We start from the raw sequence: 25,980 nt of genomic DNA, 5'->3' as shown, positions 1-25,980 counted from the left end.
GATCAGTAGCACACCCAGCATCACTGCAAATGTTATCCTGTTCAGGAACACTTAGCCTCAGGGACGCCAGAGCTTGACACTGGACCTTCGGGATCCCAGTCTAGACTACTCCCTGGGAGTCAGGTGACTAAGCGGTTAGGGAATTGGGCTAGTAATCCGAAGGTTGCCGGTTTGATACCTGGCGTGCAAAATGACCATGGGCAAGGCACTTCACCCTACTTGCCTCGGGGTAATGTCCCTGCACTTACTGTAAGTCGCTCTGGATAAGAGTATCTACTAAATGGCTCAATGTAAATGTAGTCTCCATGAGTGTCCAACCAGACCATCCCCATCAGCACTAAACAGCACTGTGTGTAGCTATGATCTGAAGGATGAGCAGTTTACGATGAAGCATGCCTCAGCAGCGTAGTCTTGCTTACGTTAGCAGCCTGTTGTTGTGACTCTGATCAGAAACCTCACTTTAGTACCAATCAACGTCTCCTCTCCTCTCTTGCAGTGATGACTAACCAGCAGCATGGCACCTGTACATAATGATCTGCTAGATGCTACTTCAGCTTTGGGCGTCTGTTTTTACCCTTTTTTATGGAAACATTTGATATAATATATTGAGATTTTTTTTTTCTATGAAAGACACTGTTTTGAGTCAACAGTGTTACAACGCTGGATGTATGGAATGTGAGTTTTAAGTCAGGTTGAGGTGACAGTCGCACTGCATCTGCAGGGGAGAGACATGGACTCTTGACCTACAGGACAGGCATACTGTATGCTGTTGGAGAGTCTGGATTCACACAGCTGGGCTGGTGCTGTATCACTAACAGGCTCTGTCCTCTAGTTCTTAATGCTGCATGGGAGTGGTGGTGTGTGCTCTCTCTCTATGTCTCTCTCTCTCCCTCTTTCTCTATCCCTCCCTCTCTCAACCCCACGGATGGACAGATCTCCTGGTGTGATGGGGTGAGGTGGATGGGTGGATGGAGGGAGGGAGGGACGGAGGAGTGTGGATCAGGGCTCCCTTCTCAACTGTGTGTTTCTGAAAGGAGGAGATGGCGAGACAGAAGCTAAAACGCAAGCGCCTCTCCCAGCCCTGAGGGGGAGGAGCCACCACCAGAGATGGAAGGATGGATTGATGGGATGGAGGACGCACAGTCCTCCGTGAGAGCGGACAGAGTGATGGAACGCCAGTGTGCCAAACAGAACACTCGGACCCTTCCGTTATGGAATCTCACCAGCAGGTGGCGAGAGAGAACACTGCTTTTCCACATTCACCCCATGAGGAGAAAAAAACCCTGGTTCTTGTAAAGTCATCCAGCCACAGCACCAAGTTTATGGTCATCACAGTCCTTCTGCATCTGTTGAGCTTGTCTCTTGGTCACAGAGCACTCTGGCACATTGCGGTGTTTCCTTGCAGGGGTGTCGTTTGTACAATATGGTGTATGATGATTTCTTATTTTGATATTTTTTATCTTTTATGTGTCTTCGCTCAATAAAGTGCATGATGATCACAAGTCACAGCTTATATTAGCATCTCGACAGCCTTTAAACAGACAAAGGCAATAGATCACTGAACCATATATTCACATGAGATCAATTTTCACCCGTATTTCTATCTAGGCAAACTCTCCCACCTTACACTGTTGGTGTCTAATTATGAGTTCTGTTTCATTCTTGCTCAGTCATATTTCATTCCTTTGCATGAGTATCTGTTGTTGTAACATAAAGATTCATACCAGGGTCTAGCTTAAAGCTCATTTCAAAGCCATCACTGATGGAGACGTGTGCAGTGTTTAGCAAGCAGTGTTTCAACTTTGACTGTTCTTGTTACCATTCAGTATTCAACAATGAAGGTTAGTCTTTAACATGAAGTGATTGTAATTAATGTGTTTTTTATTTGTAGTGAACACCAGTTGACCATATGAAGGGGTTAGAATGGGTTTTTCCAGACAGTGTTGACAGGTCATAAATCAAGTGCTTGTTTAATGGTCTATTATTATCTTAATCTTAGTGTAAGACACATTGCTATGGGTTACTTTTACCTGGGTTAATGGACAACGGTAGGAGATTTTGCTGCTGACTTAAAGTTCCAGTATTTGCTTTGTGTACAGAGTTTAGTCAGATAACGTGCAACAGTTGAGGGAGGAGTTTGTGAAACACACCTGAAGCTAAGTTCTGACTAACTGTTGTTTTTGTATTACTACACAGTGAAAAATAATACAAATTCTCAATTGGTTTAACATTACCTGTTTGTTTTAAACACGATCATATGTCAGACAGATTTACATTTTAAAGTGAATATTATCATGACATATTCATATTTCTACATACTGTGGTTTCTCATGGTGCTTCAGTTATCTTAAGGTTTGTGTTTCTGGAGACTTGGTATTTGACACTGTGTTAACCAGTTCTATTACACATATCAATGCCACACACAAACACACAGATTAATGCAACCATAGATATGACCATGCCAGTTAAAGATTTGTTCATGCGTTGAAATACACTATTGTACCATTTCCAGTATTATTATTTCCATTGTTCAAACGCAAGATTCAATATTTTTAAAGCTTTATTGTTTATACTATGTAAAACTCTGCACCTGTTATTGGGAATGTTAAAGGTAGAGACAAAAAAAAACTTCCCCTCTGAGACAAACAAGATGGTTCTCTGACAGTACACACATAGGGTCTGACATAGTACACGAAGGGTCTGACATAGTATACGGTCTGACAATGTACACATTTATTTCTTTAGCAGACTGCCAGCCTCTCTTCTCAAGGGATGAACACTTTTGAATGGTGACACAATGTCTAAATAGAGTTTGGTGTGTTTTAACATAAGTAGGCTATCACAGTATTATTAATATTAGTTTGATTTTATGATTTTTGTGTATTTGGTTGTGTGTTTGGTTGTAAAAGAATCAAGCTATTTTTGTAACGGCTCTGTATCTCATTATGTAAAATCTGGTCAGTTCAACATGTAGAGTGAAATAAATTATCCACATATAAATCCATTTGATTCCTGCTTGTTCTCTTCCTCACACTGAAGATACTCCCCAACTCCCACCTCCCTAACAGGCTTAGAGACCTGAGACAGAAGTTTCATTATGCTACGATCAAGGAAAAGGCGACCATAAAGTATTAAAATGAAGCTTGAGCTAGGTGTACAGTGAGATCACGACGGCAGGAAGAAACAACATAAAATCAGATAATTTAGTTATATATTACACACGCAGCATGATGTGGCAAATAATAGCAGATAAAGTGAAAAGAAGCCTTTGAATCCACACGGGCAGGAAAGGGTTACAGCTCGGTCTTCCCAGGATGCTTCACGGCCTGATCGACCCCTCAAATGTTCTGTATCCAGGTTAGACCTTCCTTTTCCGCTGTGCCCAAATGTGAGAGGAGCTAGGGTAACCTAGACCTCAAAATAATCTAAATCCATCCTTGAAGAAGGCACCCTTAAACTTCGCCAAAATGACCGAGCAGATGACTCTCAGGGGGACCCTGAAGGGACACAATGGTTGGGTCACACAGATCGCCACAACTCCTCAGTTTCCCGATATGATTCTGTCTGCATCCCGAGGTAAGCGCTGATTAGCCCGTAACGGCAACATGGCTCACCCTAGCTTGGATGCCAGCGGGAACTAACTCACGGTAATTCGAAATGGAAATAACAAACTGGTGGCGTTGTAGAAGAAACGCATCGGAGTTTGTTATAGTACAATGTGTGCACAGTAACGGGTAATTTTGCCACCGCTCACAGGACAGGCAAACGAAACCATTTTACCGGTAACGTTAACGCCAGATAGCAATGCACTCATCCTGCGCTCCGTCAGCGATGCTGACAACGCACATGGGGCTGTATTTCAAACACTAGGGGTTAAGTCTCCCGCCTACAATTGACTCGAACCAGCACATTTACTCGTACCGGCTGATTTACAACTAATAGTTTGTAGTCAAACGTTGGCACGGTATATCACGTAGCCAACATTGAAGTGTACTGTCTGTGGAGGCCCATTCGCCCAATTAGCTAGCGGTAGCTAGCTTTCAAGGAGTCGCAACATGGTCAACAGTGGAACTGTCAAGCAAGCTGTGTCATGTACTCCTATGCAATGCATGTCTAACGGACTATTAACAGTTGGTAGTCACAATGTATTGGACTAACGCCTCCTCTGTTATTTCAGACAAGTCTATCATCATGTGGAAGCTGACCCGTGACGAGACCAACTATGGCATCCCCCAGCGCGCCCTCAAGGGCCACTCTCACTTCGTGAGTGATGTGGTCATCTCCTCCGACGGGCAGTTTGCCCTGTCTGGGTCCTGGGATGGGACCCTTCGCCTGTGGGACCTCACCACGTGAGTTTGGGAAAAGGGGGTGAAGAAGACTCAGAGGAAGGATTTGAGATGGAGGGGCGATGAGGGGTTTAAGAGAAGATTGATGAGGGGTGGAAATATGTGGGGAGGTGTAGAGAGAATGGAGAGGGTGGACGTAAGATCTAGGTTTGTACCTGCCTTTGGGTGAACAAGAGTTCAGTGTGCTGGTTCCTTAGTGATGAAACTTACTAATGCCATCTGCTTCACCATGATGATAAAGAGGCTGTTTCTGAAAGCTGCCATCGCAGTAGGGATGAAATCAGATGGGTCAACAGTTAAGATGCTCACAGTTGCCTTTTAAGCAGAAAACTTGACTTCTACTTATCTAATCGTGTTTTGGTAAACAATCTTTGCCAGCAGTGTGCGTTCCAAATGCGGAATCCCCCCCCCCTCCCATAACCGTGCTCTCCTCCCTCCTCCAGCGGCACCACCACCCGCCGCTTCGTGGGCCACACCAAGGACGTCCTCAGCGTGGCCTTCTCTGCCGACAACCGCCAGATCGTGTCTGGTTCTCGGGACAAGACCATCAAGCTGTGGAACACCCTGGGTGTCTGCAAGTACACCATCCAGGTGAGTCTGCTGGGTGGAGGTGGGGGGGCTGTACTGGGGCGATGTAGATCCAGGTCAGAGAACCGTGGATTGTTTTGGTTGAACATCCTAACCTTTGACCTCTGGCCGCTCCTATAGGACGAGAGCCACTCTGAGTGGGTGTCCTGCGTGCGCTTCTCCCCCAACAGCAGCAACCCCATCATTGTGTCCTGTGGCTGGGACAAGATGGTCAAGGTACGTCCTCATCCTGGAGGGTTGTTCTCCTTTTAGAGTAAGATGTAAACTAGACTAGGTGGGGCCTTGTGGATTCTACTGCTTGTCTGCTTCCTGCAGTCTGTAGAGGCGTGTCCTCTTTGGCCTGGCCAGACGTCCTACCCTGTGATTACATCGTGACATTATTTGCCTGAGCTACGGCTCTGACGACAAGTCCTGCAATGATGAGGGTTCTGGAAACCAGACTACCGCATGTATATCCATCCAATAATGTGTGAAAACGCCACTAATTCCTCACTTCTCCCTCCTGTCTCTTGCCCCCCTTTGTCCTTCTCCAGGTGTGGAACCTGGCCAACTGCAAGCTGAAGACCAACCACATTGGCCACACAGGCTTCCTGAACACGGTGACCGTCTCTCCTGACGGCTCCCTGTGCGCCTCCGGAGGAAAGGTACCAGCAGGGCGGGGCTAGAGGGGCTGCATGTCTGACTCGGTCACACCAGGGGTCTGTCCTCCCAGGGCTGAGTTGGTAGCTGTTCAACGCCTCTGGGGGTCATCGTTGGGGCCCCTTGCTGGCGGATGTTGCTGTGTGTGTATGGGTGCAGGTGTCAGTAGTGATGAAACTTACTAATGCCATCTGCTTTACCGTGATGATAAAGAGGCTGTTTCTGAACGCCAACTGCACTTCAATAATGCCGACTCCGTTGGTCCACTCCTTATGCTAACCCACTAAGATCGATGGAGCATATTGGATTACCTGTGATTAGCTGACAGTACCGATGGGCAAAAGGCAAACTGCAAGATGACTGTCTTGCAGGCCTGTGAGGCTGTAGTTTCCTCTTTAAGAGTACCTGGACATGGGCTTGTGACATTGAACAACGTCGCTAACTTCCTCTCCCTCACTAGGACGGCCAGGCCATGCTGTGGGACCTGAACGAGGGCAAGCATCTGTACACCCTGGACAGTGGTGACAACATCAACGCTCTGTGCTTCAGCCCCAACCGCTACTGGCTCTGTGCCGCCACCGGACCTAGCATCAAGATCTGGGTGAGACATGGACACACACACACACACACACAACGTTGCCCTTGTGTTTTTCATTTGATGAAATGGGAGAGGCCGTGATGGAAACTTTCATTTGCCAGCTGTATTTCTGTGATGATAAAGAGGCTGTTTCTGAGCCCTCACTGCCTAAACAAGACAAGTATTCAAATACGTTTACATCACATTAGCGGATGTTACTGTAACATACATAGCTATCGGAGCCTACACCGTAGAAGTAGTTACTGCTCTGAACCGTCATGCGTCTTGTGTCTCGGAGTGCAGGATCTGGAGGGGAAGATCATCGTGGATGAGCTCAGACAGGAAGTGATCAGCTCCAACAGCAAGGCCGAGCCCCCACAATGCACCTCTCTGGCCTGGTCTGCTGATGGACAGGTACGCCTGGCGCTTACTACTTCTGAACACCCTCAAGCAAAATATGCAAAGGAAAATTGAAGTCTCAATGGTCATATGTTGATCTTAGTGTAGAAAAATACCTGGTCAGTTTCTGTCCATTTTGTCTTCCTCCATCTCCCCCGTTGATTATAACAATTCACTTAAAACCTCTGATGTTCACTGGTGACACTCCTGCAAATATGAGGGGGAGATGGAGTATTAATTTACTGTAAACTTTGAATATTTTTGATGACCACGTTGAAATTGGAAAACTCGATACTGGGATGAAGTTTAACCAGTTTGATCATCTTTCTCCTTCACAGACCCTGTTTGCTGGCTACACTGATAACCTGATCAGAGTGTGGCAGGTCACCATCGGAACCCGATAAGAACTTTTCTCAAATGAATAAAAAAGACAGTTTTAAAGGAATATTGTTGTCGTTGTTATGACTTTTTAAATGGTGTGAACAGAAATTTACATTTAATGGGAGCATTGAATGTTACCAGACATTAATTAGCTTCAGATCTGCCTTACTGGCTTCTGTAAGTTTGACTGAGATTCACTGGTTGCGTATACGAAAGTCCCAGGGGTGCGTCCCAATACTGCTACCATGCTATTTGGAATGTACATGTTTAAACCTGTGGTGGATATTGGGGGACTGACAGAGCCATCCAAAATGGCCAGGACGTCATAGACCCACGCGGCTCGCCGTCGCGATATGTAACCTAGCAACGGTTAACATTGTATGATGAAGTAGCTTGACCGTTTGAGAAAGTGTAGGAACCAAGTGAGTAAATGCTATTTTGGCAAAGTTATTATGGCGTTGTAAATTAGCTCGATATGTTGATGCACATTATTTACGTCTAATTGTCTATGTAAACAAGTATCTCGCTAAAATGTTCAAGTTGTGTTCATGTCTAGCACTAGTACGGTAGTGTCTAGCTAGCTCTAGCTCGGTAACATTTAACTAGTTAAGTGTAAAGACCTACTGTAGCATTTCGATTACGGTAGCTAGATTTGCGATATTTTAACTTTCGTCCTCCTTGAATTAAATGCGTACTCTGTTCCTGGCAACCGACTCGGTGGCAGCGCGCATAACCGAGCAACAACTATCCTACTAGACATAGGCGGAAATGGATGGAACGCCGAAGACTCCGATGCGAGCCCCACGTATATACGTGGAGAGAACATTGGCACTGATTAAGCCCGACGTCATACATAAGGCCGAGGAGATAGAAGACATCATTCTGAGGTCTGGGTTCACCATCCTACAGGTTGGTGTCTGTTCACACACGTTGCGCAGCAATCGAGACACATATTTCTCAAGGTAATGTGGTGGTAAACAGTTTGTGTAGTCAGTGACAAGCAGGCCCCATGTCTTCTGAAAACGGTGTTTGTTTCCTGCTCAATTCTGGTCAGTTGTCAAGTCAGAGCCAAGCTACTGAATTTAGACTACAAGCTTTGGGTTTCAATTTCAGAACATGTGTGGCAATGACTGCCAGAGGGCGTAGATAGGGATATATAGGTCCATGGATTTCGGTTCATCAGTAGACTTGGTCGGGGCTTAACTCGGATGTCACATCTGTGTCAGTATATTGCAGTTCCCTAAAACAAACATTTCCTCTGCGTTGATTGTTCTGCGTATGTCTGTATGTCGTCTTAATCCTGTCCAGAAGCGCAAACTGCAGCTGACCCCAGAGCAGTGCAGTGACTTCTATGCAGAGCAGTATGGAAAGTTGTTTTTCCCCAGCCTGACAGCCTTTATGAGCTCAGGCCCCATCATCGCCATGACGCTGGCACGCCAGCAGGCCATCGCTCACTGGAAGGCTCTCATTGGTCCTGTCAACAGCACCAAGGCCAGGGAGACTCATCCTGAATGGTCAGTTCCGTGTTGGGGGCCCACCCTGACCCCTGTAACAGGGCCAAGGTTTGAGGCAAGAATGCTGCCTTCTAGTGTTAATTAAGAGACTTCATATTAGGGGGTTCCTGAATGACCTCCTGTAGCAATGTCATCTAAACATAGATGCCTAGTGTTAAGAGTTAGCAAGCAGTAACATTTTAACCAGACTAAAGAGACTTCATATTAGGGGGTTCCTGAATGACATCCTGTAGCAGTGTTCATCTAAACATACATGCCTAGTATAAGAGTTAGCAAGCAGTAACATTTTAACTACTGCCATGTTGACTGTAGCTTACTGTAACTCTGGTCAGTGTGCCCTGTATGTGCAGCTTGCATGGTTGTTGGTTGTTTTTAACGACAGCCGTGCTGGATGTGTCCTCACAGTCTGCGAGCCAAATATGGCACCTCTGACCTTAGGAACGCACTGCATGGCAGTGAAGCATTCTCCTCTGCAGAGAGCGAGATCAAGTTTATGTTCCCCAAGTGTGAGTGACACAGACCGGCACGCCTCTTTCTCTCTCTGTCTCTCTCTCAAACACACGCACACATTTAAACACAAGAGAACAATTTCTACTCGTCCGCACTAGCCATGCTTTCAACATGACACACACTGAAGTATTAGTATTGCATGTCTCAGTGTAGTGATGTGTGTGTGTGGGGGTGTGTCTGTCTTTGTGTGTGTGTGTGTTTACGTGTGTGTATCCATCCAGCCGTGATTGAGCCCATCCCCTTGGCAGAGGCGGCTCAAGACTACCTGTTCAGGTTTGTGAGCCCCACACTGCTGCGTGGACTGACAGAGCTCTGCAAGCAGAAGCCTGCAGACCCCTATGTGAGTACCACAGCAGGCCCAGTACCCTGACAGACGAAGGCTGTACTATAGACAGTATAGAAACTGACACATAATACAGGGTGCCAGGACTCAGCAGGAGCAAGGTCATATATAAGGGATCATAAGTAGCCCATGCAGTGCTCTCTGACTCTCCTGTTTGCGTCCTGTCTTTGTTGTTTGTTTGTTTGTTGTTGTTTTTCTCCTCTGCTCATTCAGACCTGGCTCGCTGATTGGCTGATCAAGAACAATCCAAACAAGCCGAAGGTGAATGACGGAGCAGAGTGACTGCAGAGCTCACTGAGGGAGGACGACATCTCGTTTTTAATTGGTCAAGGGGATGGAATTAACTGCTCTCTGTCTTCACAGATCTGGTGTATTGTGAATTGGTGTATTCCGAACTATGTATTGTTTTAAAAGGAAATTAGGTGGTTAGTGTAACGATGATGACATAAGAGTTTAATAGTCTGGGTTGGTTGACTACACATATATGTATGTGTTCTGTAAAGTATGTTAGTGCACAGTTATGGTTATGGTTTTTACACAGACATGTTCTGACTTGATCAAATGTTTACAAATCTTATGTTATTGCTGCAAATAAAATGTGTTATTATTCACTGTCAAGTATATATATTTAATGACATTTTCAATGCAACATGTGGCGATTTCCTGATACTAACAGGTTGCACTAAAGTTGTTTTAGTTTTACAAGTCGTTGCTCCAAGAATGTACCCAAAAGCAGAAAAGGTACTGAAAGTTCCAATGTGTAAGGGGCGTCTACATTTGTTGTGAAAAATGAATGGGTGTCTGCAATTGGTCCTGGCTATGATTGACAGCTTTTGGGATCAAATCAAGGGCTCAATAGCTGAAAGGTCTTTTTTTTTGTACCGGTACTATAAAACCAACCACGAGTTGGCGTTGTATGGGAGAATCCATCTTGAAGAGCCTTCTCCGATTGTGTGATCAGTAAGCAGCTATTTGTGGCTTATTTTGCATCTATATCGCTTGTTTTCATTGTTTAAATTATTGTGTAAGTATAATTATACTATCTGGTTGCATTATTGTGTATTTGACAAATGCTTGCCATTTCTGTTTCTGTAACAAAACGCATTAGCGTGCGCGGCCTCTGCATTACGTAACTATGATTTGAGTGGTACGTTCATTGGTTTATGAGCGCTATTCAAGCTTGTTACATTGTTTCTCTGTCTCAGAGAACGGGATACTATCTGACAACATTGTTTGATTATACGATCGCAACGCCCCTTCCTACAACAAAAACATGGCTTTCTGAGAATGTATGGGAGACTGTCTTGCCTGCCAAAATGGTGGGGGAAAATGTATGCATCGGCATAGCATAAATGGCGAAGCATGTACGGCTAGTGGGGGTTACATAATGGTAGCCCTTTTGTAACGTTATTTCGCTTTATTCAGGGTAGAAAGGGAACATAATACAAAATGTCTGACACCGAGCAACAGTTGATGGAAACATCAGAAAACGGACACGAAGGCGAAGAGGCAGAGGATTTTAACGGAGCCGGGCCCACGGAAGAAGAGACAGAAGAGGCGGTGAATGAAGGCGAAGAGGAGGCACTGCCCGAAGCCTGTGCGGACGAGGGTGTTGAAGACGACGGGGTAGAGGAAGAGGCAGAGGCAGAGGCAGAGACGACGGAAACACTCGAGGGGGAAGAATCGCAGAACGGTGCCTCTGAAGGCGGACAGATCAACGCCAGCAAAGGCGAGGAAGATGCGGGGTGAGTGGAACGATGGGTGGTGTTCAGATCAGCTCAGCTCTAATGGATCGCTTGCTCTCTTTGTTCATTCGGGCTTTGTGTTGGCGCCATGTGCGAAGCGAAGGGGGGATGGGCACTTTAGAACAGGCTGCAAATGTAGCGCCCCGAACGATTAACATCATTTTAGGGGAGATTAATTGGGCGGTGTTGGGATATTCTTTCGACTATAATTATTTTTGAAATGGCATAGCTTGTAAGCAAATGTAACGATGGTAATAATTAGTGTTGGTGCCCTCTACATGTCCACCGATAGGCGACTATAAAACAGATGTGCAGTGTTTCAGAACCGCCCCTCCCCCTATTTTATAGGATCAGTCTAATTTATTAATCCCCTTTTTATTTTTCTTCAGGAAAATGTTTGTCGGTGGTCTCAGCTGGGATACAAGTAAGAAGGATCTCAAAGACTACTTCTCTAAATTCGGTGAGGTGACAGACTGCACCATAAAGATGGACCAGCAGACAGGCAGGTCAAGAGGTTTCGGGTTTATCCTCTTCAAAGAAGCAGTCAGCGTAGACAAGGTGAGCAGATGGGGGGGGGGGGGGGGAAGGTTCAATAGTACACAATGTTCTGGTGCAAGTTATTGGCCAGCACATTGCCAGAACTGGCTGTTAACCTCATGTGGACAATCCTACACTAGTGGTGTGTACCACAGGATGTAAAAGTGTCCATAGTACACAATGTTCTGCTTGAGCATGGGAGGCTGGGGGGGTCATTGTGACCACTGGAAACTGCCATTGGGTTGTCTTTCCTGACTGGAGTATCCCCTTCCTCCACTAGGTGCTGGAACAGAAGGAGCACAGACTAGACGGCAGACAGATCGACCCGAAGAAGGCCATGGCCATGAAGAAGGAGCCTGTGAAGAAGATCTTCGTTGGAGGCCTCAACCCAGACACAGACAAGGACGTCATTCAGGAGTATTTTGGGACCTTCGGAGAGGTACATTGTGTTGCCTCCTGGTATGAAATGCGCTATATAAATAAAATGTGATTTGATGCAGAATGCTGGCCGGTGGAGGATGGGGGTCGTGTTTGAGAAAACACCCACACAGGGAATGGGGAAAGACCGCGCCAGCCAGGGTTGACAGCGGCGTTGAACGGCCGTTGTGTGTTTCCCCGCTGCTCTTTCAGATCGAGACCATTGAGCTACCTCAGGACCCCAAGACCGAGAAGAGGAGGGGGTTCGTTTTCATCACGTACAAGGAGGAGGGTCCAGTGAAGAAAGTGCTCGAAAAGAAATTCCACAACGTCAGTGGATCGAAGGTGAGCTGCCCACGAGGGGACCAGATGGGTTAGCCTACTGTGGAATGTGCCAGGACTGTGCCAGTGTGAAAGCTTTCTTAGCCTGGGGCTAAGGGCAGTGTGAAAAGCCAAACACTGGCACAATCCAGGCACATTCCACTGTGGGCTAACCCCGACTTTAGCCTAGTCCTGCTCCGGCGAAGGGTTAGCGTGCTATCCCCTGACAATTGGCTGAACACAGGGCTTTAGGTTAACCCTGGATTAACAATGCGTGTGTGAAAATGGGCTTAGTTATCCCCCAGGTGTCAACTCTTAGCATAGGGCTATCCTGGGCTGAGAATATGCAGTGTGACAAGGCTCAGGGTGGTCCAGGTGACCTTGGGGCAAAAGCAGAAAGTCCTGCTGTAAAGCGTTGTCTGTGGCGACCGGTTGTCTGTGTCTTCAGAGGTGATGAAGTAACAGGAGCCACTTTGGCTGTTACCTGACCAAAGATGCATGAACGACATATTCCTGTCCAGTGAACCCTGTGTTGTTCTTGTTCCAGTGTGAGATCAAGATCGCCCAGCCCAAAGAGGTGTACCAGCAGCAGCAGTTTGGAGGTCGTGGAGGAGGACGAGGAGGGCGAGGGCGAGGAGGTGAGGAACACCAAGCTGGAACCTGAGAGGGGAGCTGAGAGGCACCAACACTAAATGAGGATAAATACAGTTATTTCTGTGGTCCACAAAGCTATTTGATGTCAGTCTAGCTGTCTGTTTGGACAAGATTCCAACCTGACCCAGTTACTGGTGTAGGGATCAGGATTTGTTTATTACATGATAACAAACCCAAATTCCTTGATATTCAAAGTAATACAACGATAACCAGCCTGGCTGTGGCGTAGATGTCCAGCTGACACACCCCCTCAGTTGGTGCTGGAACTTTGCCAGATGGATGATACAGGGCTTGTAAATACAGCTTCCAGGTTTATATTTAGATCTGTTACTTTTGAAAGTGATCGTGGTAAGCTACTGATGTGCTACTGTGATCCGTTGAGATTACATTAACCTTTAACCTCTGTTGCCTGTACCGTCCTCAGGTCAGGGTCAGAACTGGAACCAAGGTTACAACAACTACTGGAACCAAGGCTACGGTAACCAAGGTTACGGCTACGGGGGACAGCAGGGCTACGGCGGATACGGTGGCTATAGCAACTACGACTACTCGGCTGGTTACTACGGCTACGGGGGTGGTTATGACTACAGTAAGCGCTAACCGCCCAAAAAAAAAAAAAAACGTCAACAAAAAACTACAAAACAAAACCTTAAAAAAAAAAAAAAAAAAAGCTGAAAAGAACCTTTTGTTGGTCCTTTTGTGGTTCAGAAGAACTCAGTCCCTTTTTCTCTTGTCCTCCCAGACCAGGGAAATACAAGCTATGGAAAAACTCCAAGACGTGGAGGCCACCAGAGTAGCTACAAGCCATACTGATCACATGTAGTGCAGGTATGCATTTTTGCATCATCTATGGTGATATGACAATCTAGCTGTAACCATTTGTGCCTTTTTGACTCCAAAATTTCTCCATCTAGTCTTAAACCCATTCAAACGTGCGTTCTAGGGGGCTTTAAGGGGGGCGGGAGCCGGGGAGGCCGGGGGGATAGGGGTGTCATTAGTGATGGATTCATTCCATGTGCCGACCATCTAAGATGCATCCCTACTACACTACTGGATCAATAAGGGTTGAGGTGGTGGTGGATAGGGCTGGTCAGTGGGGGCCCGAGGTGTGCCAGCTAGACGTCATGTCCCTGTGGATGGTCACCCTCCATGTGTGTCTCGTTACCTGGCCTTGTTCCAACTCATAACTCATAAAACGTCATGGTGTCTTGTCTTCACTACTACTAAAAAAAGAAAGAAAAAAAAGAATTTTTTTTCCACTGGTGTTTTCTCAGTAACTGTGAGCACCATTGTTTTCCCTCTCAAGGTCTAAAGTAAGATAGGAGGATGATCCCGTGGTCCAGCCACAGCCAACACGGGGTCTGGCTTTTCCTTTGGAGTTGGCAGAAATTTGGACTCATGCTCCATTTGTACAGATCAAGTGAGGAACTGGGGAAGCAAATGTCACTTTTCCACTTTTTATTTTATATTGTTTAGTGTCCATTTACATTTCCAGCAATGGAAGTGTTATTTTTACTGTACTTTTTGGTACCTTTTTGAATCTAATGTATTGTATGGTTGTATTTTACATGTCTACTGGAATTACCAACAAACAGGAGCAGAGCTTTCAAAGCTTATAAAATAAAACAATTTTTTTTTTTTTTTTTTTTTTTTTTGGTGTTTCTAGACTTAGATTATTTGTTCCAGTGCGAGTGTCCAGACACAGGTTGCATGGCTTCAGAGTGGGGTGAGGAAAGATGAGGGATTTAAAAAAACGAATCAAAAGGTTTCATTGTAAGCTTGTCTAGTGAATGTTTGCAGTTGGCTAGTAGACAAGGACAACCCGCAATTGTTTTTTGGCTTTTAAGGAGATTTTTTTTTTTTCTTTCCCCATCTTGTGTAGTTTTTAAAAAGTGGCTTTACTAGTGTTACTACAACGAGCGCAAGCCTGCTAATGTACGACTGGATACTCATTCCTCTAGTGTCTTGGGCAAATTGGTAGAAATAAACATTTGGTTTATATTACACGTGGACCCTTTTGTTATTATTTATAAACCTAATGCTAATGTGGTTAATGTTAAATGCTTTAACTGTTAAATGGCTTGCTTGTCTTGTCTTTATTGGTAATGTTAAATGCTCTGCTGATGCCCCTATGGGAAGTGGAGAAAGAGAAGTCTTCGCTGGCAGCAGGATAACTGGTCAGAATGGGTGACAGTTGAGTTCGTATCCTCGCCCCACTAGCTGATTGAAACCTGCTATATGTGGATGATAAAACGACAGCACTGGGTGTGTTTAGAGGTGACTGATTCCAGGATGTAGTCATTGTCCTCTGGTAAGTGTCTCCCCCCCCCTCCCCCCATCTATGGCTCTTCCTGCCCACGGTGAAGTCTGTCATGTGACCGTGTTGCTCAGGGCAGACACTAATGGATGCAATAAGGTGTTTGCCGTGGTCTACTGAGCAGGTGTCTCCCCTTGTCACCCCTCACAGTAGCGCCCTATCCAGTTCCAGTCTATACCTCAACCAGCCGCATGAGAAACAGAGGGAATGCGTTTCATGTTTTATTTGTATAATTCATGGTATAAAACGTACAGTGTTCCAATATGACAAACCTGCCTTTTGTTGACAAAATGTCATCAGTGGCCTTAATTTCTTAGTTCCTCTTAGAACATACAAGATATTGGTGATTGCATATGGCTTTATCCACCATTTAGGTGATCAATGGCTGTGAAAGACAATCGCGATATGGTCTGGAGAATGTCACTTTGGTTCTGTCATGTGAATGTTACCTTTTTAGCTAGGAATCATTTTAAAAATGGTGTTTGGTGTCGTCTGTGACGAATCTCGATGTCTCAGGAGTGTTGTGAGACTCCAACCAGTTCATCCACTTCTCTACCTCTCAACCTGATGAATGTGACCAACTCACAATGTCTAATGACTGATGCCATTAAATTTTTCTACAGGTTTTTTGCAAACCTTAGATGTCTCACTTGTCCCGTTTGTCTGCGTTTGTCTCCATGTCTGGAAGATAACGTACAACTGGGAGTCACACACAGGTCCACAACAACTGATGCACATTCAGACTGTAATCTGCAGCTCGTCTGTAGTAATGCAAGTCAGTAAGGAGATGTATCATAGCGTGTACCAGTCTTTACATGTAGTTACTAATCTCAGTTGAATGATGTAATGTGTATGTTTTGGTACCTGTGAGAATGAGATGGATGTGGTGAGCCACCAGCTCTGCGTCCTTCATGCTGAAGCACATGGGGGGCTTGAACTTCACCACGTTCTCCCAAGGCCCATCCGTACTCACACAGATCCTCTGCAGCTTTAGCCTGGCCCAGAACAGGAGAGACCTCAGGACTCGTCTGTTTACAAACCTCTCACCATGGTAATGATGTGACCGACATGAAGGATGGATCACAACTGCGTATCAAAGTACCTTCAGAATCAGAAAATATGAGTAGTACTTGATTTTAAATGCACAGGGTGTTGAACCCTAGCCAGAAACACATGACGGGTGTTTGGCTGAGTACTTAAAGTTTGTCCACGTGTGACTTGTTGCAGTATGACCTCACCTCTGGACCACCTGTGCAGCGGCTTCTGTAGCGGGGGTCCGCAGTTCTCGATCAGTCACCAGCTCCAGACCCACAAAAAGACCCACACCCCTGCCCGCCCACACACACACACAACACGTACCACACAACACACAAAAGCAAGGATGTGACCCTACACCTGTGTTCGTAAAAAACGTGGCCAAAAAGTCTCCATTGAAACGTCAAAATGTGGCGTCCATTAGGCTCAGGCCTGTAGTCATCCCATTCGAGATGGGGGTCACCGGTTTGCCCTCACCTAACGTCCCCAATGGACGGGTGCTTGGTCTGCAGCTGCGCCAGCAGCTGTTTAAGGTGGCCTCCAACACGGGTGGAGTTTCCCCTTAGGTCCTCCTTCTCGATTACATCCAGAACTGCCAGCCCGATGGCACATGAGACCGGGTTTCCCCCAAACTGGACACACAGTCAAATACTCAAACACCACTTTTGTGATTAGTATTGAACCGTCAGCAAGACTATGTTTGGTCAAATGGCTGAGGGGTTTGAGAGTCGGGCTATTAATCAGAAGGTTGCCGGCTCAATTCCAAACCATGCAAAATGACATTGTGTCCTTCGGCAGGGCACTTTACCCAACTTGGCTCAGGGAGAATGTCCCTGTACTTTCTGTAAGTCGCTCTGGATAAGAGCGTCAGCTAAATGACTAAATGTAAATGTAACAAATGTAGAAAGTTAAGTCGAAAACATTTGATTAATTCCCAGCTCTGGTTGAGGTCCTCTGGTTCTGGTAGCGGTGTTACCGTATTGAAGTACTCGACTCCGTTAGCTGTGAACGCCGCAGCGATCTCCTCGGTGGTTACCACGCAGGCCAGCGGGTGCCCGTTGCCCATCGGCTTCCCCATGGTGACGATGTCCGGGTAGAAGACCCCGCCCTCCATCTGGAAGGCCCAGAAGTGGCTCCCGACACGCCCGAAGCCAGTCTGTACCTCGTCGGCCACAAACACCCCTCCCGCAGAACGCACGTATCTGTGGAGTGAGAAAGATGACGATTGATTGGTCAATCCAAAACACATCGATGAGCCTCAACAAACGAGGGCAGGAAACACACCAACTCGCTCAGTCACACATTCACAGGCCCATCCAGGGTTGGATAGACTGGAAGTTAGAAGACTCTTCCTATGTTCTTACGACGTGTCCTCAGAAGAGGAAAAGTTAGTGCTTTGTTTACAAAGACCTACTCTGCTACTTTTGTTGAGTATCCTGAGGGGAGAATGATCTGGCCTCCGACACTGGGCAATGATTCCGCGAAGAACGCTGACACCTGTGGAACAGTTACAGCTGTTATTAAATGGTTATAAATTCTTCCCCAACTGCACGATGATATCCTATGCTCAAGCTGTCGTACTGCTTTGAGTCTCACCTTGCGACCTTTTAGGTGGACCTGGTCGATCAAGTCCTTGACTGTGTCAGCGTAGGCTTGGGCCGGGTCGGGGTGGTCCTCTCTGTACAGCCCCCTATAGGTGTCTGGCAGTGGGGCCTGGAGAGACAACAAACAAACAACAACAAACAACAAAAATAAGCTAACTCGACGGGTTATAGATACTTGAAGCAGTAGCTGGTTCAAACCAAGTGAGTGGATTTTCAGTGCTTTGATGAATGAGACGTTATTTAGAGTAAGCAGTTTGAATGGTCTGATTAGAGCTGCTGTAACAGTTTTATAGACGTTGGTGTGTGTGTGTGTGTGTGTGTGTGAGCATCTTACACACCACATGAACCCAGTCTTTCTGTCCAGACAGCTTCCGGAACTTGTATGGACTGATGTCAATGAGCGACATCAGGTGGCCATGGTAGGCACTGAGAGAAGAGGGGAGAGAAGATAAACTATGATATAGCTGAGGGATTTTATTTGACTGGTGTGGCATCTAAACTAGACAACACATACTGGTCGAGCACTATGACGTCTTCATGCTGGGTGTACTGATGAGCCAGCCGTAAGGCTAGGTCGTTGGCCTCCGACCTGTTAAAAATATACCCAAAAATCGTGTCATATACACAATTGTTTGTGTTATAATGACTATGTTATGGATTTATAACTGTCCGTGGGACAATCATTGCCTACCCTGAGTTGACAAAATAGAAGACGCACAGTTTCTCGGGAAGAGTGGCAGAAAGACGGCTGGCGTACTGTACTATGTTGTCGTGCAGGAACCGTGTATTTGCGTTCAGTTGCTCCATCTGTGCAGCGGCCGCTTGAGTGACACTGGGGTGACAGTGGCCCACTGTAGATGTATGGTAACAACAACAGTATGCAACAGTAGAGGGCATTGTTACACAACATCACGTTGTTATTGCTGAGTGCTATTTTGTATTCAACTTATTTTTATTTTTGCTGTTGCAGCGTTTACGACGTTACTAGCCTGTATCAGTCAGACAACGGGTTGTGAGCAGCATAGACATACGGTCTATGTTTGAGAGGGCTTAGGCTATTAGTAAGTTACAGTAATTTAAACCGGTACCGAAGTAGCCTGCTACTTTTCATGGAGCTCTTACCGTGTTGAACGTTACTGATACAGTCCAAGTATTGCATGTCATTCTCGTCATATAGGTACTGTCCTCGAGCTTTTACTATTTTCACAGGATCGTCGGAATAAAAGAGTCTACACGATTGGCTGTATGGAGACAAGCACAAAAGCACAAACCGCTGACATGATTCTATTTGGCCAAAACTACTTGGGTTGAAGGTGGAATCATTGTAATCATTAGCCTATGAACATACCCGATGAATTTCTTCCTCATTGCAAGGGTCTGGTTCTTCTGGAAGGTTTCTAACTCCATACTGCCACGAACGTTTTTCAGGTTTTGAGAAGGCACTAAAACATAGGCTAGGTAAAATAAAATCGTGGTAAAAAGACAGGTTTGATTCACTGCAAATCCTTCAACTTTATCATGCGCCGTAACATCTATTACGCATGCGTCAATGATGCCTTTGCTTTTGCAAAGTAATAAAGTACCTATAAATTAATCTATCTGTCTGTGAATTTTGGTACTCTGATACTATTTTTGAATTTTATTTACCGACGTGCAATTAGCCCATAGTTTGATGGTAGGCTAATGGTACAGATCTAATTCAGTTGAGGTTGTCATCACAATCATTGAAACTACAATACCCAGTTCTTACCGTTTGCTCTCATCTTTCTAAAGAAAAGTAATATGCGTTTATTTGTGTATGAATGTTAAGTGGAAGTTGGATAAAGGTTATACTTTTTTCACACTTACCGTGTAAACTACGTTGTATTTTAATCTATGGTACACTACGGCTAAATACTTGTTTTTACTTTAACATTGTGGAAATACCATCTGGAATGAAGAAGGGACTATACCATCTCTCAAGAGTAGACAAAATGTATAATGTGTATTTCGATCTTACTTCAAACATAACATTGATTTTCCTTTTTATTGAATAATAAAACATATGCGTTGTATATAGTTTGCGGTTGTTGTTTTCTTAAACAACAAACATACTTTTTACGTTGTAACTATCCCTCTCGGTTGGTTTCTTCCTATGTATATATATCCAGGGAAGGTCCATCTTTACCCCGTGCAGCTTTTGGTTGCTAAGGAGACACGGAGAGCAGGTAATCAGTCTAGCAGTAGCAGTAGTAATGCACATTGATGTTGTTCTGTTTAACCATTACCATGCTGTTATACACGTTTTATTAACCATTTAAGATAAAGACAATAACAGTTACCGACACTTTACAATTAACGAGCAAGCTATCTTGCTAACTTAGCCATCTATTTAGCTGCAGTAGTGAGGTGAAGTTGGCTAGTTTAAGACAGCCTATTGAAACGTTATACCGCTAGCTACGTAACAGTACAGTATTGTACTAGACTACCTCTGTGGTGTCTGGACCCTTGCTTGTTGCTGTTACCACTAAATTAGCTAGTTAGCCATGCCAGATGGCTAGCTGGTGCTAACAGTCTACCACTGTCGTGTCGGGTACAGAACGTGAGCTAACTAGTAACAACTGGTACCATCTAGCCGAAGTAGCCACACTAAGCAAGCTCGTGTAAGTTAGCCAGGAGTCAGGACCAGATGGATATTGGTGCATTGGGTATCATCGTGGATTGAGCACCAAAGATGCAATGCAATCTATGAAGTAGTCAGCATAGCTAGATTACACTCATCCTTTGATTTAATTTTGACCGTAGCCCGTCTAAAAATGCCTGCTGTCTCAGCTAGAGGATAAAACACCTAAAGCAGTTGAGGCCTTGGCCTCAAAGCCAGTTGAGCTACTTCAGTTTCGTGTGGGCAGTACTTCTGTGGTAGAGCTTCCCAACACTCTAATGTGAGAGCAGCCAAGATAGTATGCATTTCATCAACTAGATTTGATGTGGTAGGCTTATTCTTTTAGTTTCATGTTGAACCTGATGAACGTGTGTGTTGCAGAACCACAGAGTGCAGCAGTACAAAGGTTGAAGTGAGGAGTGTGAGAATAAAGAATCTGAGCCAGAAGGAAGTGTCACAGGGTGTGTCTTGTTTCGTTAACTATTGCATCTGCTGTTAAGCAGACTGGCTCTTGTGGTATTTGCATTAAAATTATCTAGTGTTCAGTGGAATGTATGTCAATGAACCAAGCACCAAGGCAATTATTTGTTTTATTGTACTGCCAGCTAGCCAGCCCCTGTTGATACCTTATGGTGCTCTACTCAAACCGTGTTGTGAGTTTCTTTTCACAGAACTTTACCTCAGTTTAGCCCTGCAGTCCACTTTCTCTCCCCTCTTTTGTCTCCCTTGCAGTGTTGTAGGCATGCCTTTTGCTCAGGCCCTCTCCCCCCTTCGTTTCACCCACATCCTCCCCCTCTTTCCCCTGCTCACTTACTCGCTCTCTCCCTCCCCCTCAGCTATCCTCATCTCAGCCCACAGGAAGGGCCTGACTGTTTGGTTTCAGTATGATTCTAAAGAACGCATGGGATTACCCTCCATCTTTGCTTCCTTGGCGTGTCAAAGCTTTTAGGCTAAGCCATATTTCAGAAGTGCTTTTCATCGTCAAATCAAATTGAGCTGCTATTGCAAGATTAGTGTTGGTATCTGATCTCTGTACAACGTTTTAGTACACTTTCTAGAGGAGCAGAGATTGGCAATTTTAAGTTTCACAAGTGTGACACGTCTCCAGTAGGGTAGGCGTTGTAGGCGTAAGTTCATGATTACCCAAGGAGGAGATGTCCACAGGTCAAACTCTCCTAGTGGGAATACAGTGTTTTTACACGTTCTATAGTTTTATAGCGTTTGTCTCCCAAGCATCACCTTTTCTCACTCAATTTTCTCTCCTGTCTGTAATCCTGTAGGAGAGGTGGTGATGATGATGGCGAAGAACATGGAGGCTGAGTCTAAGTGAGGACTCTAAGGTCAGGCTGGCTGGTTGAGGTGCAGAGGGGACGCCACAAACCTCGCCAGGAGTCTGACTAGTGCACACACACACACACCGACTGTCCTCGTCCTTTCTGGAACCCGGCTGGTCGCCATGGTGACGCTCATCACTGACCAGCTCCGCAGGCAGAGTTTAGACGAACCATGTTATCGCAGGGCTTTGTCTCTCAATGTGGTGAGTAGGACACGCACACACCAAGTCTTGCGAAAACTTATAGCCTAACTCTGTTGCCTGTTTGACCACTTGAACCATTAGTCACATGTTCATTGCTGGGTTTCAGTCATTGCCTGAGGTGGGTAGCAGCCCGAAGATGTCCTGGACTGGATATGGGCTGACTCCAGGTAACCCTCTCATATCCATAACCCTGTCATACACCACTTCCTGTTTCATGCGACCTTCGTATCAGGTTTTTCTGTGCCCTTTTGTTCACCCAGAGAGTGGGTGGTCCAAGCCCCAGCGCCTGCAGGACCCCACGTCTGATCCCCTGCCTCCCCCCTTCCCTGGGAGAGACCCTTTCTCCTGGCCCCCCCTCCCCAGCCTCTCTGTGGCAGCACTGTGTCTGCAGAGCTCCCCTCCCCTAGTCCCTCAGAGCTCCCCTCCCCCTCCTCCCCCAAAGCGACACTGCCGCTCCCTGTCCGTGCCTGAGGACCTGTCCCGCACTCCCTGGCGCCCTAGCGCCTCCAGGATCTGGACCCCCGTCAAACGCCGCTGTCACAGTGGAGGAGGAGCCAGCGTCCTGGGCAGCCAGGCGGGCTCCGCTCCCCTGCGAGGCCCCTCCTCGTCCGTCACCTCCTCGTCCGTCACCTCCTCCTCCGTCACCTCCTCCAGCCCCACCTTCTTCAGCCTCGCCCTATCCTCCGACTCCCCCCTGCCCTGGGCCTTCCCTTTGGACCCCTGGGACCCCTGGGACGGGCTCCGTGGGGGCTGCGCCTCCTTCTTTCCCACCCCCTCCTCCTCCTCCTCCTCCCCGGCCCCACCTGGCTCCTCCTCTCGGCCCCTCCTACAGCGCCGGTTCTCCCTCTCCCCCATGCACATTCACCTGCCCCCCCAGGCCTCCCCTGCTCCTCCTCCTCTCACCCCTCACTGCCCTGGCCCTGGCCGGGACCCCCACGCCCATTGGCCCTCCTCAGCCTGCAGTACCCCGGCCTCCTCCAGGCGAAAGCCCCACCCCGCCCTCCCTCGCTGCCACTCCCAGCCCTGCGACATGAAGAGGCCCCGACTGAAGAGACGCCACGACTCTGACACCTTGCCCTGCTCCAGACCGGGCCTGGATTTCAGCAAGATGACCCAGGTGAGCAGGGCTATAGCTGGGCTAGACGAGGACAGGTCCTCTGGGGTTGCAGTCTTCTTCCGGACCTGGCTGTCCTTGCGAAGCATGATCTACTAGTCTGCAGGGACCCCAGGCTCACAATGTTCTACCTAGTTTCCTGTTTTAAAGAGGACCAGGAGACCTACTCCCCCTGTGGCCCCACTGGCCTCAGCTACACCCCTCCACTCCCAGCCTTCCCCCACAGATGGCGTGTTTATGTTGGGATTACTAGTGAGGAGAAGTGGGCCTCTGGCTCTCTCCCCTCTGGGGAACCACTGTCCCCCACATTCCTGGCTCTTCTGGGCAGCGCCAGACCCGGCCAGGCTGGGTTGCATTTTGGGTTCTGTCCTGGGTGATGTGTTGGTTTCAGCTTCTTGTGTGCCCTGTCCTCCCCGACTCAGCGTGTGTCTTTAGGCAGACACATGCCTGTGTGTACAGCACCTCCTCCCCCTCTTGTAAATGACTGTGACCAGACCATCCATCTGAACTAAACTAGGCTATGCAAAATGCATAGTGGGGGGGGGGGCTTTTTAACTGACTTCCTGGTCCAGACAGTAATGTCTCCACTCTCCACTTTTTATTTTCTGGTTGCTTCCTCTTGGGTCTACTAGGGTTTCAAGGCCTGATGTAGGGTTTGGGACTGTGTGAGGGTGAGATATGGGGTGAGTGTGAGGGAGGCTGTGTGCTAGGCTAGCCCACTGCTGGAGCTCTAGCGGTAAGATGGTGGGGGTTAGGAGATGACAGCCAAGTTGTTGGTGACTCCGTCCTGTGGTGCTGCACGACCACTCGTACAGCAGACATGCGCGATTTGCATATGATTTGCTCAGACCCGTTTCATTTCATTGAAACGTCTGTGTGTAAATGCCAGGGGCACTTTGCTCTCTGTGAGGGAGTGGAACACAGCCTCAGAGTCCTGGACTCTCTCCACTAGGACAGCAGGCCGGAGCAGGATTATCAAACAGCACTGACTTTTGTTTTGTTATTTGGCGGTGCCTTCTTTTTGACATTGTATCTGCTTTCCTCCAGATCGCCAGTGGAGGGGGGGGCCCTTCCCTGGGTGTCGTGCCCGTTCAGGGGGACCTGAAAGCAGCCTTCTTCCCTGCAGAGTCCCTGGGCCAGACCAGTATCGGGCCAGTCAGCGAGAGCGAGGAGGAGGAAGATGAGGAGGAAGATAAGGGGTGTGTTGGAGTGGCAGAGGAAGGAGTTCAGAATGTTTTCGAGAGAGACTGCACAGAATTAGACTTGGAGCTGATAGAGGAGAACTGACCGGAGGTCTTAAGTGCTGCATCCCTCACCCACAGCCTGCTGTCTATCTGTCTGTCTGTCTGCCCGGGGCTGTTCACATCACAGCCTGCTGTCTGTCTGTCTGTCTGTCCGGGGCTGTTCACATCACAGCCTGCTGTCTGTCTGTCTGTCCGGGGCTGTTCACATCACAGCCTGCTGTCTGTCCGGGGCTGTTCACATCACAGCCTGCTGTCTGTCCGGGGCTGTTCACATCACAGCCTGCTGTCTGTCCGGGGCTGTTCACCCACAGCCTGCTGTCTGTCTGGGGCTGTTCACCCACAGCCTGCTGTCTGTCTGGGGCTGTTCACCCACAGCCTGCTGTCTGTCTGGGGCTGTTCACATCACAGCCTGTTATGTCAACAATAAGCTACAGCCACATCCTAACCATTATTCACCTTTTTCATGTTTATTGAGTTTATGAACTCATACATATATGAGTATGTATGAGTTTATTCTGTTACCCAAAACCTTCAGAGATACCAGTAGACATGTCTGGTTCATAACTGGTATTTCCAGTGATATGGGTTTTTATGTACTATTGTTGTAAACCTGCTGATGTAGGTTGGTTGGGATGAATGTGTGGTGAGGGAGGGGGGGAGGCATTCCGGACTGTATCGCCGCTTCCCCAAAATCACAATAACCAAATTTAGATTTTTTATAACCAAACTCTGAGAAACAGACCTTGAACTAGAGGGAAACTGGAATGATCTCATGTGTGTTTCCTTAGCCAGCAAGGAGAGCCATTCTTTGCGTCCTTGCTCATCCCAACCCTGTGCCTGTATGTTTGAAGGAATGGCCTTTATCAGTGTTTAGAACACATTCATTATCAAGACCCCTTCCCCTTCTGAATGGAATCAAAATTGTACATTGCTCATGCCTTAAGATTAAATCAGTTGCTGTTTACTGGTGTTAAAGTTTTATGGTTCTCTGTGATCCGATTGCTAGTGTAATTGCCCTCCCATAACGTGCACTGGAATAGATAAACATTTACTGTAAGGATGCTGCAGTCATACCTGAATTAGGGCACAATGTTATAATGTACTGTACAGTGGCTTTATGTGAGCCAGCTGGTTGACTGAGTGAGTGAATGTGTGAGATGAGTAGTGCAAGATGTAGCTGTTCAGAGGCCTTGTGAGAGCAGATTTTTACTGTATGTTTTCAAGATGGGAAAATTCCTCTTACACAATTTGTGTAAAAATAAAGTTTATTAGAGAATACTTTTTCAAAAAAAGAACTTATGTCCTGTGTCTATTTTTTCCATAATGATTGATGTCATTTATTCATATAAATGGGCAACAAGTTGGTTCTTTAATCCTCACTCACAACTGTTATCAAATAAACTAATTGGTTGCAGTGACCTCTGCTGGTTGAATTTAAGAAGTTTTACTGATAAAGACCAGAAATAAGTTGTCAAATTAAAGACAGATTTAATATCCTGTACGCACAAACTTAATTC

General features: G+C 46.6%; 6 protein-coding genes across 13 annotated transcripts in view; 5 read left to right on the top strand and 1 right to left on the bottom strand.

Annotated features, from left to right (window-relative positions):
• The window catches only part of LOC146302113 (uncharacterized), a 78,702-nt gene extending 75,698 nt beyond the window's left edge, over window positions 1–3,004 (top strand). The window contains exon 32 of the mRNA XM_084702400.1: window positions 1,035–3,004. Within this exon, the coding sequence (XP_084558526.1) occupies window positions 1,035–1,085 (51 nt within the window). The 3' untranslated portion in view covers window positions 1,086–3,004. The remainder of the gene's footprint in view (window positions 1–1,034) is intronic.
• A 364-nt stretch (window positions 3,005–3,368) lies between these two features.
• Window positions 3,369–6,994, top strand: rack1 (receptor for activated C kinase 1). Its single transcript, XM_084702357.1, has 8 exons — window positions 3,369–3,576; window positions 4,178–4,349; window positions 4,790–4,937; window positions 5,055–5,150; window positions 5,468–5,578; window positions 6,034–6,174; window positions 6,454–6,564; window positions 6,888–6,994. Exons 1-8 carry the CDS (start codon window positions 3,468–3,470, stop codon window positions 6,951–6,953), a joined length of 954 nt encoding a protein of 317 aa, XP_084558483.1. The 5' UTR covers window positions 3,369–3,467; the 3' UTR covers window positions 6,954–6,994.
• Window positions 6,995–7,216: 222 nt separating this feature from the next.
• On the top strand, window positions 7,217–9,915 carry nme5 (NME/NM23 family member 5). 3 transcript variants are annotated; one of them, XM_084702379.1, is made up of 6 exons: window positions 7,217–7,352; window positions 7,687–7,839; window positions 8,239–8,444; window positions 8,850–8,950; window positions 9,176–9,294; window positions 9,511–9,915. In XM_084702379.1, the coding sequence occupies exons 2-6, from the start codon at window positions 7,699–7,701 to the stop codon at window positions 9,577–9,579; spliced, it is 636 nt and encodes a 211-aa protein (XP_084558505.1). In that variant the 5' UTR covers window positions 7,217–7,352; window positions 7,687–7,698; the 3' UTR covers window positions 9,580–9,915. The 3 variants fall into 3 exon arrangements, with proteins under 3 accessions (XP_084558505.1, XP_084558495.1, XP_084558514.1); XM_084702369.1 differs by having other exon boundaries at window positions 7,222–7,352; window positions 7,655–7,839; XM_084702388.1 differs by lacking the exon at window positions 7,217–7,352 and having other exon boundaries at window positions 7,359–7,839.
• Window positions 9,916–10,130: 215 nt separating this feature from the next.
• Window positions 10,131–14,975, top strand: LOC146302110 (heterogeneous nuclear ribonucleoprotein A/B-like). 5 transcript variants are annotated; one of them, XM_084702318.1, is made up of 9 exons: window positions 10,131–10,257; window positions 10,723–11,042; window positions 11,432–11,600; window positions 11,860–12,018; window positions 12,210–12,341; window positions 12,865–12,955; window positions 13,396–13,560; window positions 13,714–13,799; window positions 14,278–14,975. In XM_084702318.1, exons 2-8 carry the CDS (start codon window positions 10,747–10,749, stop codon window positions 13,782–13,784), a joined length of 1,083 nt encoding a protein of 360 aa, XP_084558444.1. In that variant the 5' UTR covers window positions 10,131–10,257; window positions 10,723–10,746; the 3' UTR covers window positions 13,785–13,799; window positions 14,278–14,975. The 5 variants fall into 5 exon arrangements, with proteins under 5 accessions (XP_084558444.1, XP_084558434.1, XP_084558470.1 ...); XM_084702308.1 differs by having other exon boundaries at window positions 10,193–10,321; XM_084702326.1 differs by having other exon boundaries at window positions 10,197–10,321; window positions 10,728–11,042.
• Window positions 14,976–15,508: 533 nt separating this feature from the next.
• phykpl (5-phosphohydroxy-L-lysine phospho-lyase) lies at window positions 15,509–19,827 on the bottom strand. Its single transcript, XM_084702295.1, has 13 exons — window positions 19,776–19,827; window positions 19,276–19,381; window positions 19,050–19,168; window positions 18,619–18,778; window positions 18,442–18,516; window positions 18,266–18,353; window positions 17,920–18,036; window positions 17,738–17,820; window positions 17,300–17,525; window positions 16,801–16,955; window positions 16,527–16,616; window positions 16,153–16,283; window positions 15,509–15,969 (listed from the first exon to the last, which is right to left on the bottom strand). The coding sequence occupies exons 2-13, from the start codon at window positions 19,332–19,334 to the stop codon at window positions 15,935–15,937; spliced, it is 1,338 nt and encodes a 445-aa protein (XP_084558421.1). The 5' UTR covers window positions 19,335–19,381; window positions 19,776–19,827; the 3' UTR covers window positions 15,509–15,934.
• A 247-nt stretch (window positions 19,828–20,074) lies between these two features.
• On the top strand, window positions 20,075–25,457 carry LOC146302108 (protein FAM53C-like). Of its 2 annotated transcripts, none has more exons than XM_084702274.1 (5): window positions 20,075–20,134; window positions 21,849–22,105; window positions 22,212–22,272; window positions 22,366–23,222; window positions 24,267–25,457. In XM_084702274.1, the coding sequence occupies exons 2-5, from the start codon at window positions 22,025–22,027 to the stop codon at window positions 24,504–24,506; spliced, it is 1,239 nt and encodes a 412-aa protein (XP_084558400.1). In that variant the 5' UTR covers window positions 20,075–20,134; window positions 21,849–22,024; the 3' UTR covers window positions 24,507–25,457. The 2 variants fall into 2 exon arrangements, with proteins under 2 accessions (XP_084558400.1, XP_084558409.1); XM_084702283.1 differs by lacking the exon at window positions 20,075–20,134 and adding an exon at window positions 20,829–21,029.
• Window positions 25,458–25,980: the final 523 nt, after the last annotated feature.

The sequence above is a fragment of the Hypomesus nipponensis genome, chromosome 1, assembly GCF_054491055.1.
Source record: "Hypomesus nipponensis isolate SF chromosome 1, ASM5449105v1, whole genome shotgun sequence".
Taxonomy (NCBI): Eukaryota; Metazoa; Chordata; class Actinopteri; order Osmeriformes; family Osmeridae; genus Hypomesus; species Hypomesus nipponensis.
The sequence above is the reverse complement of the archived record's forward strand: the minus strand, read 5'-3'. Positions and strand labels throughout refer to the sequence as shown.

Coding starts and splice junctions, on each gene's coding strand:
- rack1 (XM_084702357.1), top strand. CDS start 3,468: ATGACCGAGCAGATGACTCTCAGGGGGACCCTGAAGGGACACAATGGT. Junction 4,350..4,789: donor CGCCTGTGGGACCTCACCAC/GTGAGTTTGGGA, acceptor TCCCTCCTCCAG/CGGCACCACCACCCGCCGCT. Junction 6,565..6,887: donor CCTGGTCTGCTGATGGACAG/GTACGCCTGGCG, acceptor TCTCCTTCACAG/ACCCTGTTTGCTGGCTACAC.
- nme5 (XM_084702379.1), top strand. CDS start 7,699: ATGGATGGAACGCCGAAGACTCCGATGCGAGCCCCACGTATATACGTG. Junction 7,840..8,238: donor CTGGGTTCACCATCCTACAG/GTTGGTGTCTGT, acceptor AATCCTGTCCAG/AAGCGCAAACTGCAGCTGAC. Junction 8,445..8,849: donor AGGGAGACTCATCCTGAATG/GTCAGTTCCGTG, acceptor GTGTCCTCACAG/TCTGCGAGCCAAATATGGCA.
- LOC146302110 (XM_084702318.1), top strand. CDS start 10,747: ATGTCTGACACCGAGCAACAGTTGATGGAAACATCAGAAAACGGACAC. Junction 11,043..11,431: donor AAAGGCGAGGAAGATGCGGG/GTGAGTGGAACG, acceptor ATTTTTCTTCAG/GAAAATGTTTGTCGGTGGTC. Junction 12,956..13,395: donor AGGAGGGCGAGGGCGAGGAG/GTGAGGAACACC, acceptor TACCGTCCTCAG/GTCAGGGTCAGAACTGGAAC.
- phykpl (XM_084702295.1), bottom strand. CDS start 19,334: ATGGAGTTAGAAACCTTCCAGAAGAACCAGACCCTTGCAATGAGGAAG. Junction 16,956..17,299: donor GAGTCGAGTACTTCAATACG/GTAACACCGCTA, acceptor CTGTGTGTCCAG/TTTGGGGGAAACCCGGTCTC. Junction 16,284..16,526: donor GCTGCACAGGTGGTCCAGAG/GTGAGGTCATAC, acceptor GTTCTGGGCCAG/GCTAAAGCTGCAGAGGATCT.
- LOC146302108 (XM_084702274.1), top strand. CDS start 22,025: ATGGTGACGCTCATCACTGACCAGCTCCGCAGGCAGAGTTTAGACGAA. Junction 22,106..22,211: donor GGGCTTTGTCTCTCAATGTG/GTGAGTAGGACA, acceptor GCTGGGTTTCAG/TCATTGCCTGAGGTGGGTAG. Junction 23,223..24,266: donor ATTTCAGCAAGATGACCCAG/GTGAGCAGGGCT, acceptor GCTTTCCTCCAG/ATCGCCAGTGGAGGGGGGGG.